This window comes from Antedon mediterranea, chromosome 4 (genome assembly GCF_964355755.1).
Source record: "Antedon mediterranea chromosome 4, ecAntMedi1.1, whole genome shotgun sequence".
Classification (NCBI taxonomy): Eukaryota; Metazoa; Echinodermata; class Crinoidea; order Comatulida; family Antedonidae; genus Antedon; species Antedon mediterranea.
The window spans coordinates 28158500-28176111 of NC_092673.1; the positions used below are offsets into that span (position 1 = coordinate 28158500).

The window sequence follows — 17612 nt, forward strand, 5'->3', positions numbered from 1 at the left end:
AATAAAAAGGTCAAAATTTTGCCATTTTTTGAAAAAATCCCCGTACTATAGTACAGGGAAATTTTCGAAAAATGGCCATTTTCGACCCTTTTATTTTTTGATATAAATAGTTACTATAGCATAATAAACATGCGCAGAGTCTAATATTAGGTTCTACTCATGTCTATTATGCTATAGTAACCAGTTTTATCTATTTTTTGACATAAGGGGTTACTATATCCAAATAAATATGCGCAGAGTCGAATATTGGGGTCTGCGCATGTCAATTATGCTATAGTAACTAGTTTTATCGGAAAATAAAAAGGTCGAAATTTTGCTATTTTTTGAAAAAATCTCTGTACTATAGTACAGGGAAATTTTCGAAAAATGGCAATTTTTCGACCCTTTTATTTTTTGATATAAATAGTTACTATTAGGTTCTGCGCATGTCTATTATGCTATAGTAACCAATTTTATCTATTTTTTGACATAAGGGGTTACTATATCCAAATAAATATGCGCAGAGTCGAATATTGGGGTCTGCGCATATCAATTATGCTATAGTAACTAGTTTTATTGGAAAATAAAAAGGTCAACATTTTGCCATTTTTTGAAAAAATCCCCGTACTATAGTAAAGGGAAATTTTCGAAAAATGGCCATTTTCGACCCTTTTATTTTTTGATATAAATAGTTACTATAGCATAATAAACATGCGCAGAGTCTTATATTAGGTCTGCGCATGTCTATTATGCTATAGTAACCAGTTTTATCTATTTTTTGACATAAGGGGTTACTATATCCAAATAAATATGCGCAGAGTCGAATATTGGGGTCTGCGCATATCAATTATGCTATAGTAACTAGTTTTATCGGAAAATAAAAAGGTCGAAATTTTGCTATTTTTTGAAAAAATCTCTGTACTATAGTATAGGGAAATTTTCGAAAAATAGCCATTTTTCGACCCTTTTATTTTTTGATATAAATAGTTACTATAGCATAATAAACATGCGCAGAGTCGAATATTATCTACTACGCATGTTAATTATGCTATAGTAACCATTTTTATCTATTTTTTGACATAAGGGGTTACTATATCAAAATAAATATGCGCAGAGTCGAATATTGGGGTCTGCGCATGTCAATTATGCTATAGTGACTAGTTTTATCGGAAAATAAAAAGGTCGAAATTTTGCTATTTTTTGAAAAAATCTCTGTACTATAGTTCAGGGAAATTTTCGAAAAATGGCAATTTTTCGACTCTTTTATTTTTTGATATAAATAGTTACTATAGCATAATAAACATGCGCAGAGTCTAATATTAGGTTCTGCGCATGTCTATTATGCTATAGTAAACAGTTTTATCTATTTTTTGACATAAGGGGTTACTATATCCAAATAAATATGCGCAGAGTCGAATATTGGGGTCTGCGCATGTCAATTATGCTATAGTAACTAGTTTTATCGGAAAATAAAAAGGTCGAAATTTTGCCATTTTTATGAAAAAATCCCCGTACTATAGTACAGGGAAATTTTCGAAAAATGGCCATTTTCGACCCTTTTATTTTTTTATATATATAGTTACTATAGCATAATAAACATGCGCAGAGTCGAATATTGGGTTATGCGCATGTCAATTATGCTATAGTAACTAGTTTTATCGGAAAATAAAAAGGTCGAAATTTTGCTATTTTTTGAAAAAAATCTCTGTACTATAGTATAGGGAAATTTTCGAAAAATAGCCATTTTTCGATCCTTTTATTTTTTGATATAAATAGTTATTATAGCATAATAAACATGTGCAGAGTCGAATATTATCTACTGCGCATGTTAATTATGCTATAGTAACCAGTTTTATCTATTTTTTGACATAAATGGTTACTATATCAAAATAAACATGCGCAGAGTCGAATATTGGGTTCTGCGCATGTCAATTATGCTATAGTAACTAGTTTTATTGGAAAATAAAAAGGTCAACATTTTGCCATTTTTTGAAAAAATCCCCGTACTATAGTACAGGGAAATTTTTGAAAAATGGCCATTTTCGACCCTTTTATTTTTTGATATAAATAGTTACTATAGCATAATAAACATGCGCAGAGTCTTATATTAGGGTCTGCGCATGTCTATTGTGCTATAGTAACCAGTTTTATCTATTTTTTGACATAAGCGGTTACTATATCAAAATAAATATGCGCAGAGTCGAATATTGGAGTCTGCGCATGTCAATTATGCTATAGTAACTAGTTTTATCGGAAAATAAAAAGGTCGAAATTTTGCTATTTTTTGAAAAAATCTCTGTACTATAGTACAGGGAAATTTTCGAAAAATAGCCATTTTTTGACCCTTTTATTTTTTGATATAAATAGTTACTATAGCATAATAAACATGCGCAGAGTCTAATATTAGGTTCTGCGCATGTCTATTATGCTATAGTAACCAGTTTTATCTATTTTTTGACATAAGGGGTTACTATATCCAAATAAATATGCGCTGAGTCGAATATTGGGGTCTGCGCATGTCAATTATGCTATAGTAACTAGTTTTATCGGAAAATAAAAAGGTCGAAATTTTGCTATTTTTTGAAAAAATCTCTGTACTATAGTACTGTACAGGGAAATTTTTGAAAAATAGCCATTTTTCGACCCTTTTATTTTTTGATATAAATAGTTACTATAGCATAATAAACATGTGCAGAGTCGAATATTATCTACTGCGCATGTCAATTATGCTATAGTAACCAGTTTTATCTATTTTTTGACATAAATGGTTACTATATGAAAATAAACATGCGCAGAGTCGAATATTGGGTTCTGCGCATGTCAATTATGCTATAGTAACTAGTTTTTTCGGAAAATAAAAAGGTCGAAATTTTGCCATTTTTTGAAAAAATCTCTGTACTATAGTACAGGGAAATTTTCGAAAAATGGCCATTTTCGACCCTTTTATTTTTTGATATAAATAGTTACTATAGCATAATAAACATGCGCAGAGTCTAATATTAGGTTCTGCGCATGTCTATTATGCTATAGTAACCAGTTTTATCTATTTTTTGACATAAGGGGTTACTATATCCAAATAAATATGCGCAGAGTTGAATATTGGGGTCTGCGCATGTCTATTATGCTATAGTAACCAGTTTTATCTATTTTTTTACATAAGGGGTTACTATATCAAAATAAATATGCGCAGAGTCGAATATTGGAGTCTGCGCATGTCAATTATGCTATAGTAACTAGTTTTATCGGAAAATAAAAAGGTCGAAATTTTGCTATTTTTTGAAAAAATCTCTGTACTATAGTACAGGTAAATTTTCGAAAAATAGCAATTTTTTGACCCTTTTATTTTTTGATATAAATAGTTACTATAGCATAATAAACATGCGCAGAGTCTAATATTAGGTTCTGCGCATGTCTATTATGCTATAGTAACCAGTTTTATCTATTTTTTGACATAAGGGGTTACTATATCCAAATAAATATGCACTGAGTCGAATATTGGGGTCTGCGCATGTCAATTATGCTATAGTAACTAGTTTTATCGGAAAATAAAAAGGTCGAAATTTTGCTATTTTTTGAAAAAATCTCTGTACTATAGTACAGGAAAATTTTTGAAAAATAGCCATTTTTCGACCCTTTTCTTTTTTGATATAAATAGTTACTATAGCATAATAAACATGTGCAGAGTCGAATATTATCTATTATATAACACCTAAATAAATTCCTGTCATTTGATTGGACGAATGTGGGTCACATGGCGTGCAATAGTACGCACTATTCAACGATCGTTAAATAGTACTTTTTGAAACATTTTTGTGTACGAAAAAAAAAACGTCTCGCGGATGAAAAAAAATCTAGTACACAAATTATCCTATGATATGTACTGTGAAATACAACAGCGCCACCTGTCGTCCAAACCACCGCGAGATATGCAACAGCAGCAGATATTTGTGTACGATTTGGACATTATGTACTAATTTCATTCAAAAAGGCATTGAAATTAGCTTTAGATCGTTTTTAGGATTTTGATTAATTAATGGGGACATCCCTACAAGACGTGGAATTGTTGGAAAAACCATAATTAGCTTAGATAAGTTCCAATTGTCTGTCGAAGTTTTGCCTTTCAGCCAAGCTAGTACTAGGCTACTAGGTCTAGCCTAGTAGGCCATGCTAGTATTAGGCTAGGCCTAGCCTAGGCGTTTTAGCCTTGCTAGGCCTAGGATTGTTTGGTCGTTTGTTGACATAATTAACACAGAAGTAGGTGTGTTTACGAAATCCATATAAATATAACATTTAATATAACATTATTAAAAACCAAATGTTACTGTTTTTAATCAAATGTGTGTGAATGAAATGTAGTAAGCTTTGGCTAGGGCTACCTTTTATTTGATTCAAATAACTAGAATTTATTTAGATGTTATATAAAACAAATAATGAATGTTTTGTATTCGTGTAATGGTACAAATAATGGCACTTGGTGAATGATGAAAGGTTATATCAACTCGGCTTTGCCTCGTTGATATAACCTTTCATCATTCACCTCGTGCCATTATTTGTACCATTGCACTCATAAACATTCATTATTTGTATACTGTGCATGTCAATTATGCTATAGTAACCAGTTTTATCTATTTTTTGACATAAATGGTTACTATATCAAAATAAATATGCGCAGAGTCGAATATTGGGTTATGCGCTTGTCAATTATGCTATAGTAACTAGTTTTATCAGAAAATAAAAAGGTCGAAATTTTGCTATTTTTTGAAAAAATCTCTGTACTATAGTACAGGGAAATTTTCGAAAAATAGCCATTTTTTGACCCTTTTATTTTTTGATATAAATAGTTACTATAGCATAATAACCATGCACAGAGTCTAATATTAGGTTCTGCGCATGTCTATTATGCTATAGTAAACAGTTTTATCTATTTTTTTACATAAGGGGTTACTATATCCAAATAAATATGCGCAGAGTCGAATATTGGGGTCTGCGCATGTCAATTATGCTATAGTAACTAGTTTTATCGGAAAATAAAAAGGTCGAAATTTTGCCATTTTTATGAAAAAATCCCCGTACTATAGTACAGGGAAATTTTCGAAAAATGGCCATTTTCGACCCTTTTATTTTTTTATATAATTAGTTACTATAGCATAATAAACCTGCGCAGAGTCGAATATTGGGTTCTGCGCATGTCAATTATGCTATAGTAACTAGTTTTATCGGAAAATAAAAAGGTCGAAATTTTGCTATTTTTTGAAAAAAATCTCTGTACTATAGTAAAGGGAAATTTTCGAAAAATAGCCATTTTTCGATCCTTTTATTTTTTGATATAAATAGTTATTATAGCATAATAAACATGTGCAGAGTCGAATATTATCTACTGCGCATGTTAATTATGCTATAGTAACCAGTTTTATCTATTTTTTGACATAAATGGTTACTATATCAAAATAAACATGCGCAGAGTCGAATATTGGGTTCTGCGCATGTCAATTATGCTATAGTAACTAGTTTTATTGGAAAATAAAAAGGTCAACATTTTGCCATTTTTTGAAAAAATCCCCGTACTATAGTACAGGGAAATTTTCGAAAAATGGCCATTTTCGACCCTTTTATTTTTTGATATAAATAGTTACTATAGCATAATAAACATGCGCAGAGTCTTATATTAGGGTCTGCGCATGTCTATTATGCTATAGTAACCAGTTTTATCTATTTTTTGACATAAGCGGTTACTATATCAAAATAAATATGCGCAGAGTCGAATATTGGAGTCTGCGCATGTCAATTATGCTATAGTAACTAGTTTTATCGGAAAATAAAAAGGTCGAAATTTTGCTATTTTTTGAAAAAATCTCTGTACTATAGTACAGGGGAATTTTCGAAAAATAGCCATTTTTTGACCCTTTTATTTTTTGATATAAATAGTTACTATAGCATAATAAAACATGCGCAGAGTCTAATATTAGGTTCTGCGCATGTCTATTATGCTATAGTAACCAGTTTTATCTATTTTTTGACATAAGGGGTTACTATATCCAAATAAATATGCGCTGAGTCGAATATTGGGGTCTGCGCATGTCAATTATGCTATAGTAACTAGTTTTATCGGAAAATAAAAAGGTCGAAATTTTGCTATTTTTTGAAAAAATCTCTGTACTATAGTACTGTACAGGGAAATTTTTGAAAAATAGCCATTTTTCGACCCTTTTATTTTTTGATATAAATAGTTACTATAGCATAATAAACATGTGCAGAGTCGAATATTATCTACTGCGCATGTCAATTATGCTATAGTAACCAGTTTTATCTATTTTTTGACATAAATGGTTACTATATCAAAATAAACATGCGCAGAGTCGAATATTGGGTTCTGCGCATGTCAATTATGCTATAGTAACTAGTTTTTTTGGAAAATAAAAAGGTCGAAATTTTGCCATTTTTTGAAAAAATCTCTGTACTATAGTACAGGGAAATTTTCGAAAAATGGCCATTTTCGACCCTATTATTTTTTGATATAAATAGTTACTATAGCATAATAAACATGCGCAGAGTCTAATATTAGGTTCTGCGCATGTCTATTATGCTATAGTAACCAGTTTTATCTATTTTTTTGACATAAGGGGTTACTATATCAAAATAAATATGCGCAGAGTCGAATATTGGGGTCTGCGCATGTCTATTATGCTATAGTAACCAGTTTTATCTATTTTTTTACATAAGGGGTTACTATATCAAAATAAATATGCGCAGAGTCGAATATTGGAGTCTGCGCATGTCAATTATGCTATAGTAACTAGTTTTATCGGAAAATAAAAAGGTCGAAATTTTGCCATTTTTATGAAAAAATCCCCGTACTATAGGACAGGGAAATTTTCGAAAAATGGCCATTTTCGACCCTTTTATTTTTTGATATAAATAGTTACTATAGCATAATAAACATGCGCAGAGTCGAATATTGGGTTCTGCGCATGTCAATTATGCTATAGTAACTAGTTTTATCGGAAAATAAAAAGGTCGAAATATTGCTATTTTTTGAAAAAATCTCTGTACTTTTATTTTTTGATATAAATAGTTACTATAGCATAATAAACATGTGCAGAGTCGAATATTATCTACTGCGCATGTTAATTATGCTATAGTAACCAGTTTTATCTATTTTTTGACATAAATAGTTACTATATCAAAATAAACATGCGCAGAGTCGAATATTGGGTTCTGCGCATGTCAATTATGCTATAGTAACTAGTTTTATTGGAAAATAAAAAGGTCGAAATTTTGCTATTTTTTGAAAAAATTCCCGTACTATAGTACAGGGAAATTTTCGAAAAATAGCCATTTTTCGATCCTTTTATTTTTTGATATAAATAGTTACTATAGCATAATAAACATGTGCAGAGTCGAATATTATCTACTGCGCATGTCAATTATGCTATAGTAACCAGTTTTATCTATTTTTTGACATAAATGGTTACTATATCAAAATAAACATGCGCAGAGTCGAATATTGAGTTCTGCGCATGTCAATTATGCTATAGTAACTAGCTTTATCGGAAATTAAAAAGGTCGAAATTTTGCTATTTTCTGAAAAAATCTCTGTACTATAGTACAGGGAAATTTTCGAAAAATGGCCATTTTCGACCCTTTTATTTTTTGATATAAATAGTTACTATAGCATAATAAACATGCGCAGAGTCTAATATTAGGTTCTGCGCATGTCTATTATGCTATAGTAACCAGTTTTATCTATTTTATGACATAAGGGGTTACTATATCCAAATAAATATGCGCAGAGTCGAATATTGGGGTCTGCGCATGTCAATTATGGGTTGGTAACCAGTTTTATCTATTTTTTGACATAAGCGGTTACTATATCAAAATAAATATGCGCAGAGTCGAATATTGGAGTCTGCGCATGTCAATTATGCTATAGTAACTAGTTTTATCGGAAAATAAAAAGGTCGAAATTTTGCTATTTTTTGAAAAAATCTCTGTACTATAGTACAGGGAAATTTTCGAAAAATAGCCATTTTTTGACCCTTTTATTTTTTGATATAAATAGTTACTATAGCATAATAAACATGCGCAGAGTCTAATATTAGGTTCTGCGCATGTCTATTATGCTATAGTAACCAGTTTTATCTATTTTTTGACATAAGGGGTTACTATATCCAAATAAATATGCGCTGAGTCGAATATTGGGGTCTGCGCATGTCAATTATGCTATAGTAACTAGTTTTATCGGAAAATAAAAAGGTCGAAATTTTGCTATTTTTTGAAAAAATCTCTGTACTATAGTACTGTACAGGGAAATTTTTGAAAAATAGCCATTTTTCGACCCTTTTATTTTTTGATATAAATAGTTACTATAGCATAATAAACATGTGCAGAGTCGAATATTATCTACTGCGCATGTCAATTATGCTATAGTAACCAGTTTTATCTATTTTTTGACATAAATGGTTACTATATGAAAATAAACATGCGCAGAGTCGAATATTGGGTTCTGCGCATGTCAATTATGCTATAGTAACTAGTTTTTTCGGAAAATAAAAAGGTCGAAATTTTGCCATTTTTTGAAAAAATCTCTGTACTATAGTACAGGGAAATTTTCGAAAAATGGCCATTTTCGACCCTTTTATTTTTTGATATAAATAGTTACTATAGCATAATAAACATGCGCAGAGTCGAATATTACGTTCTGTGCATGTTAATTATGCTATAGTAATATTGGGTTATGAAAAAAATCCCTGTTGGCCTACTATAGTATAGGGATGTTTTCAAAAAATGGTTTTCTACATAACTTGTTAATAAGTCTAGATAATAGTGACATTATCCCATCATAAATGCATAACTTAAAATACCTGAATAAAATATATTTAATTTAATTAAAAATTATTCCAAAATGTAATATTATTAAAAGGTTTGAAAGAGTGTGTTAATTGGTCCAAAGTGCAAGGAATTATGTATAATATTTATACATTTCTTATAAAGTAAATAGTTTTTTTATTTGTAAGGCAATAATTGGGTTTAATAATTAAAAGAACTGTTTGTTTATCCTTATATTATAAACATATGTTTTAAAACCCAACACCACCATTCCAGCCGATTCAGCAGCAGCTGTCTCTAAATAGAATCTAACTGATTCAGCAGCAGCTGTCTCTAAATAGAATCTAACTGACTATTGCAAGTCATCTAGAAAGGAGTCTAGCTGTATTAAAGATGCAGCAAGTTTTATATCTGAAACATATGTTTTAAAACTCAACACCACCATTGCAGCCGATTCAGCAGCAGCTGTCACTAAATAGAATCTAACTGACTATTGCAAGTCATCTAGAAACGAGTCGAGCTGTATTAAAGATGCAGCAAGTTATATAACTGAAACATATGCTTTAAAACTTAACACCACCATAGCAGCCGATTCAGCAGCAGCAGTCACTAAATAGAATCTAATTGACTATTACAAGTCATCTAGAAACGAGTCTAGCTGCATTAAAGATGCAGCAAGTTATATATCTAAAATTAATTGTTTTATTTACTTCATAAGAAATTGGTTAAAGCTTCTTTAAATTCTAGCATTGAAAATTAAGTGTATCTTAATTTACTACATTTTACTGCTTACCTTAAATTGGAAATTATACAAGAAAAGCCCTTCGATGTGGACAACATGCAATTCTATTCTAAGTCATCACATAGGGGTTGCGAACACAAATGTGTTATGGCGCTCTGTTGCTGTCGCAACCCCTGGACCGCTTGTTGTCGAATAAAAAATAGCAAATACATTTAATACAGATTATTTCAATCCTTATGTACTACTTTATGTCAAGTTTGATATGTTCTATACAGCAATGGTTTTCATTTTTGATGGTTCATTGAAAACTCGTGCACACTCGGAATTCTCATCTGATTTTCCGCAACATGACCAGTGCGGTTTACCCGGATGACCTTCATGTCCATGCCCACAACCTTTGAACCCACCTGAAAAGGTCAAAACAAATTATTTAAATTAAAAATACAAAATACCATGTATTAAACAAATATTTAAATTAAGTTAATCAACAAAAATTCTAAATAGAAATGTATTGATTTATGATCTTGACTGACTGATGATTGACTAATTAGTATATTGATTTTAATTGTAACAAAAAGCTTAAGAAAAAAATAACTTAAAAATATTATATTTTAAATAGAAATCAAGATATACTACTACTATTGTGACTAAGGTATGTAAAGCTCTGTCTACACTATCAAACTTTATGTGACAAGAAAAATGTGATTTGCCCATATATGGACATGATAATGATGTCATATCACTACCATATTTGTGCACATGACACTTTTTTGGTCAAACTAGTTTGATAGTGTAGTTTAAAATCAATAATTACAAATATACATAATATATAATTAATAGGAAAAGAAATATTTTGGTTGTCTAATTAGAGTTTTGTCACAGTCAAAATGCCGAGCATGATTCACAAAGCTTTTTTTTTGTTGGGTAAGTTAAGTTTGGTAAAGGGCATGGATTAAGGCCATTAAGAAATAATCAAAACTAAATTGTTTGTTTGATCCAACAGAAGTACACTCTGCTAACATTAGAATAATTTGTAGCAGACTCTCTATTAAAAATTGGCAAACCACTTTTAATGACCTACCTGGCATGGTCGCGCCACAGGCACAAGTCACATCCTTACGACCTTCACTTGAGCAGAAAGTACAACAGTGAAATTTCCCAGAATGCTCTTTCCATGCACTTCGAACGTTTACCACAAAAGGGCTTCCCTACAATAGATCAAATATTTATCATTTAAAATCAGTGATATATATCGTAATAATAATAATACTAATTTATATAGCGCACATATCTACTAAAAGTGCTCAAGGCGCTAAAAGATCACCATTATTGCTTTGATGGTCCTCGTCGGTTGATACTCCACTACAATCTTTCTAAATGTCTCTACTACAATCTTTCTAAATGTCTCTACTACAATCTTTCTAAATGTCTCTACTACAATCTTTCTAAATGAAAATATGTAGGAAATATAAATAAATATAGCAACATCCCTCCCTACCCATTCTGATTTCCATCCCTCTCTAATCACCTAAAACAAATAGTTTTTATTTTCTTCTTCGTTCAAAAGGTAGTTTTCTAAATTATCTAATTATTTGTTGACCTCACTTGAAATATCAGTTATATATACTTTTTGAATTCTTTTTTTTTTCTGGTGGAACTAGCCTTAAGCCCTTCTGGGCTTGTTTAAGTTTCTCCAGCATAAGTGCATTCAACTTTTAAAAAAAATCTCTCATGTTATTACATAATGATCTTATGAAAATAAAATTGAATTGAATTGAAAAAAGATTGCTATATATGGCTCCTATAGTAGCAAACTTCACATTTTTTATTCAGTAATAACAAAGCAGTAAAATAGTTATTTTCATTGGTCAAAAAAAGAAAAAAAAAGTAAATTTACCTGAATATGTTGCGTATGAATAAAGACGCTAATGAAGTACTGTCCTGGTATGTCAGGCGTATAATATACTTTATGTGATCCGTCTTCCTCATCCTCAATATCAACAATAACATGCTCTCTAAAAACAAATAATGAATATTATAGTTAACTAAGTGTATTTATTTTATTTTATTTATTTCACCTTATTTATAGAGGGTGACCCTAAACAGTGTATGCTGACAATCAAGGGGCCCTCATGATAAGTGTCTGTGTGTGACAGTGGCTGTGTGAATAATATTACACCGGGGTAACCCCCTACTTGTCTCGTAAGATGTACTAGTGTACACTGGACCTATGTTTTATAGTCCTTATATCCAAGAAAAGAATGGAAAGGCACCACAGTTGTTTACCAAACATATGGTTATGAAAACAACATTTCTTGACAAGTTTTTTGGTATTCAGGCCTTTGACTGGACTATGTTACACAACTTTTCTTAATTTTGTCATTTTTGGATGTGGTTTTGTAACAAGGTTTGAAGCCCAGGGGTGTATCAATATGGTACACATGAAATCAATACCTAGAAAATAGTATCAGGCAATCTATTTGCAAAATAAAGTCAATTATTTCTCAGGCTGCTGAGTCAATTTAAATTTTCAACAAGAGGCAAAATTAACAAAAGGCTATTAGCTTACAAGATTAGGATCAGCTTTATGACATGGGGCTATTCATAGAAGCTACTCAAGCGAAACCTACAGTACATTTACAATTTAAACCTTTTATTCAAATTCTAAGGGTAGCTGTTTCGGAATTTCTTTGAAACTTCGGAACTATTTTGTACAGTTTTTCTCAACTGAAAAAGAATTTTCACTTGCTTAATGTTAAAAGTAAGCTCTACATATTTTAATCTTGTTGAATTACTGTAAATATATTAGAAGAGAAAGTTGTTACCTTATCTTTTAAAGTGTCATAAAATATCTGTAGTTCCTATTCTATTTTTTATATGATATTTTTCTTTTCTCTTTGGTTGAATAAAATTAATGAAATGAAATTCAACATTCAATTTTTACAATTGGATACTATAAATAACATGCCTATGTCCAATTTGTAACCATCATAAACATTTTTTTGTAGATAGCATTACTCAATGTTTCACCTTTCTCCCCAACACAAAATTCTACATAGTTTTACCAATAATCTTACCCATTTCGTCTTCCTCTCTGAATGATTTCAATATTTATGTCTTCTGCCCCTTGGGGGCATTCCTTGCCCTCATTGTCTCGGACAACAACACAAAACTCAGCCTCTTCTGCTTCTCTAGCAACGTACAACCCTGAAGATTAACAAATAATAAGACAAATTAATATCTATAGATCTTATAGAGTTCATTATGCTAAACTACCAACTTTTAAAAGAACTCTCCCAAAACCAGAAATCTTCTAACAATCTTAAAAAAACAATTTGGGAAAGCCTACGGTTTTAGGAAAGTTGACTGTACTCGAAAAAAGATGCACCTACCATCTCCACTTGCGCTACACTTCTGAGGGTCAATTATCTTTGACTTAATATCTCCAAAAACTTCTAAAGAATCTATTTCCCCCGCAGAAACATCTGGCAAAAACTTTAAAAAAGCATCAGCTCTCGGGGAAGAATGAATCTGGAGTCGACTGAAGTTTCCCATTCGCTGCGTCAATAACGGTTTAAGCGATAAAAACTCATCATTATTTCCGTCAGTGAGAGCTCTCTTCGCAACGGCGCAGCTGTGTTGCACGTCCTCAAGTGTCTGTTTCATGTAGAATTGTTGCGCTTTCAAAGCTTGTTTTTTCTCTTCACAAACTTTGTCAACTTTTACAAACAGCTGTTCCTTGTGCTTTTGTAATGCGGACATATAAGATTGCATATACAAATCGATCTCCTGCTTCACGGATTCCTTCTTATTTTCAATCTCTGCGTCAAGTTCGTTAATCTTCTTAAGCGTACCCTGCAAAGTCAAAATATGTGGCTCGCTTTTAGAAATAAGTTTCAAAAGTAACGTCCTACTTTCATCTACAATGTCATCATTAAATTCTATCACATGATCACGATGTTCCACGATGCAGCAATCACGGCAGATTGTTTTATCGCAAGTCTCGCAAAATAAACGTTGCTCTTCTCGTAGATGTGACTGACACTTGAGGGGGCTATACAGTCCATCAACACCTTCTTTGCGAACCTCTTCCAAGCTTATGACTTTATGAGACGCAGTTTTTCGTTGGCGATTATGAGCTTGCGAACAGAAATTGCATAAATTGACAGTACATTCCATACACCTGGAAATGGCGTCCGATTCCTCACACAGATCACAATGAACGTTATTTTCATTTGGATTCAGAGCTTTTTGTAAGATTTCTTTTCGTATCATGAAATTTACCGGTAGTTCGTAAACACCACGCCTCGGTAGATCGACCTCGGATTCGCACGTTGGACACATCAACGTGACGACAGTGTTGGATATACTTGACAGACTGTTCATTGAGATTGACAAATTTGGATTTCTATCGTCACTGCTGATGATGTACGGCTCAAACGAACGTATACACTCTGCGCAGAATGTATGAAGACAAGGAAGTAATCGTGGGTCATTATACCGCTTGTGACATGATTTGCAATCTAAGTCAATTAACTCAGTCCTACTGGAAACATTGTCAGCAGCAGCCGAAGATCCATTACAATTTCCAGAACACTGGTTCTCAATTTCACCTTCAACAATCATTTGTTCAGACATTTCCAACAAAATTAAATTAAATATATTAACAAACAATTAAATGTAAATGAAAATATTCTATATTTATACCATTACTAGCTAGTCTAGGCCTATATTCTGCTGTCGTTGCTTACATGACAGCCAACCTGAGTGGCCGACCTCGTCCCGCGGTAGGTAGTTCAAGAACAAAAGTTTTTAAGGCTAGATAATAATAAATAGAGGCCTATAGGCCTAGCTAGCCTAGCCAGCTTCTTAGCTAGACTTTTAATATCTCCAAAACCTGATGATGGATGTGTCGCAATCCTTCAGGTTTATATTTCATCACGTCTAAACAGACTTCGGAATATTCGTCGTAGGTTGTTTGGTGAAATAAAACCCAAACTCTACAGTAAAAATTAATCTATCTTTTCTAGGCTAGGCCTCCGTTTTTGACAGCGAAGTTACTGAAAACTTTTCTTCCGTCTTTTCCGCTTGAGCAAACACAATGAGCCTAGAGAGGGCGCACTTCAATTTATTACCATCTTCACACAATTAACAAAGCAGTATGTATTGTTCATTGAAACAATATATCTGCTGGTTCCAAAATATTTCTGTTGAATTTATTTTTCACTAAGCTAACCCATACTTCCTTAACGTTTATTGATTCCACATAAAACTGAGAAATATCTCCCAATTTTGTTTCTAAAATATGTTGGATACAGTACTATATATGTAAAAAGTGATCACATAACTGTGACGATTTTTTGAGAAATATGACGATTCTTGATCTTATAAATGTATTATACAACTGTATTGTGATGATGGAAAACTTGGGTGGGGGAGGTGAGGGTACTTGAACGCTGTCGTGTTTCTTCAAACTAACAGATCCAATTGGTACATTTGTATAACCATGTAGCATCACATTTGATATGGTGTTTGGTTTTCTTTGAATTTGTTTACCACTAAGATGCAACACAATATTGTAACGCAAATTGATTTGGCCAATCACAAGTGATGGATCATTCAAATTGTCGCTCGTGATTGGTCTACTTGCTTGCGTTGCATCCTAGTGGGAACCAAGCTTTAGAGTTTTAATGTCTAATACTTTAATAACTACTTTTACAAACATACGGAACAAACAATATATGTTTACATTTCTGCTTTATTTGTCAGATTGTGCAGTTCACACTTGTATTAAATTTAAAGATAGTTTTGTATGTATGTTATATTTAGTAAGGCTTCATTTTTAATTGCCTCACATCGTGATCACATCAGTGTGTCTGTACCAAGTGGTGGTCCTTATTTATAGTTTATTTTGTTTGTTTATTTCTTCTTGGATACACCAACGGTTCTACCTCGTCTGCCAGTAGTCTTGGTATGTTGACCTCTTACTCTCAATCTGTAAACAAAAAATGTGGTGGATTAAAAAAGAATGCGTCTGAGAAGTAAAATAGAATACATTATTGTACATAATACAGTTTTGTTTTATTTAATTCCCCAACAGCTTATATTTAAACATATTAAACAATATAGCACTTAGCTGATAAAAGAAATAAAAGGTGATGGCCAGACAAAATCTACCGTTGATGTTTTTATTTTTGTTTGCAAATGCTTTTTGTTTTGTTTTTCAATTTAATAATGTCAGTTATTTCTAAAGCTCTATTTACACTATCAAACTAGTTTGACAAAAAAAGTGTGACATGCTAAAATATGGTAGTTATATGCCCAAATATGGTAGTGATATGCCCAAATATGGTAGTGATATGACATTCACTAACAAACTTACCCCCAGTAATGTCGCAGACCTCTATGAGCTCTGATCTTCTTTAGTCTTTCAAGATCCTCACGGAGCTTGTTATCAAGGGCGTTGGCGAGTACCTGACTAAATTTACCATCTTTTACATCTCTTTGTCTGTTCAGAAACCAGTCAGGTATTTTGTATTGACGTGGGTTCATCATGATCGTCACCAATTTGTCTACCTGTCATGAAAACAAATTAATGATTATACATTTCATTTCAAGTAACATTTATTTCTTCTTTCAAATAAAATGAAAACATCGTTGATCGTTATCGTCCTAATGTAAATGGGCCTTTAAAAAAAGTAGTTAATACGAATGTGATTACTTACTTCTTCATCTGTTAATTCTCCAGCTCTCTTGCTAAGATCAACATCTGCCTTCTTGCAACAAAGGTTGGCATAACGCCGACCAATACCCTGTAAAACAAGCAGAATTTTTGTTTCAGATTATATTTAGTTTTAATAAATAGCAATTTGATGTAATTATTTTATTTTAGATTGAATTAAACTTTTTTTTTTGCATATTATACACCCCCAGGAGAGGTGCGTCATTTGTCCGATGTGCGTTATACCTTATGAATTCCATGACACACCCGTTTTGACGCACTATGACCATGTTGTTTATGATATGGTAAAAGTGATGGACATTGACACACCATTGTTCATTGATGTAACGTACCATCTAAGTTGTTTGACGCACCCATGCCTCAATAATTATTTGTAAATGACGCACCCATGACTCACCTCTCCCGGGGGTTGTATAGTGGGCCATACAATTGACAAGTGCATTATTATTATTAGGTTAATCTGAAATTCTCTCTACCTTGATGGCAGTCATGGCAAACATGATTTTACGTTTGCCATCGATGTTTGTGTTTAAAACACGCAAAATGTGCTGAAACTTCTCTGGAATTACAAGACTCTGCAGAAAAAAAAAATTTAAAAAAGGTTATTTTATATTATAAATTAACAGAATTTAAAAATGCAACGAAGCAACTACTACTAATAGTATAATTATTAATTGTTCATTTATTTAGGGATGGTCAGTGTAACTACACAAACTATACTACTACTAGCCTAGGCCTACCAACCGCCCGAACTGTCACAGCCAGCCCGCAGGGCTTACTTTGCCAGTGGGCCGAAACGACCCTAAGGTTCCTAAATCCCTAGCTTAGCTTGCCAATGCCATTGCCAGGCATAGCTAGTTAGTAGTAGTAGGGTGGTATCTAGCTAGGCGGCCTAGGCTAGATATATATTGATTTAGACACATTATTACATTAAACAAATATCCATAGTAAAAAATATCAGCGCATTCTTTCGAAAGAGGGATTGTAAGGAGAGCTCGAAACACAAAGCCAGGCCCCCACCAGCCAGGCCTGGCCTACTACTAGCTGGACGGTGGATAGATTAATTGGTATAAAATAATCACGTAAAAAAAAGAGGAAAACAAATAAAACACCAGAAATATAAAACAATTTTTAAACAAAAATATAAGCACAGTAGGGTTTTATAATATAGTTGAATAAGTGTGATTTAGATAGATTGAAATTCTCGTAAGTATTATTACCATGGTCGATTTGGATTCACCACCACCGGAAAAGAACGTTTCCCAGAAGGCTCCATCACATTTTCCGAACTAATTTGAAAGAGCTTCATCCATTGGCTAGCAC

At 32.3% G+C, this 17612-nt stretch overlaps 2 protein-coding genes across 2 annotated transcripts; both read right to left on the minus strand.

The window, feature by feature from the left end:
* Positions 1-8851: 8851 nt before the first annotated feature.
* Positions 8852-14609, minus strand: LOC140047127 (E3 ubiquitin-protein ligase TRIM45-like). Its single transcript, XM_072091960.1, has 5 exons — positions 12940-14609; positions 12625-12754; positions 11445-11562; positions 10629-10755; positions 8852-9954 (listed from the first exon to the last, which is right to left on the minus strand). The coding sequence occupies exons 1-5, from the start codon at positions 14183-14185 to the stop codon at positions 9815-9817; spliced, it is 1761 nt and encodes a 586-aa protein (XP_071948061.1). The 5' UTR covers positions 14186-14609; the 3' UTR covers positions 8852-9814.
* Positions 14610-15287: 678 nt separating this feature from the next.
* On the minus strand, positions 15288-17599 carry LOC140046220 (small ribosomal subunit protein uS13). The gene is made up of 5 exons (XM_072090786.1): positions 17510-17599; positions 16766-16864; positions 16273-16359; positions 15930-16123; positions 15288-15542 (listed from the first exon to the last, which is right to left on the minus strand). The coding sequence occupies exons 1-5, from the start codon at positions 17510-17512 to the stop codon at positions 15467-15469; spliced, it is 459 nt and encodes a 152-aa protein (XP_071946887.1). The 5' UTR covers positions 17513-17599; the 3' UTR covers positions 15288-15466.
* Positions 17600-17612: the final 13 nt, after the last annotated feature.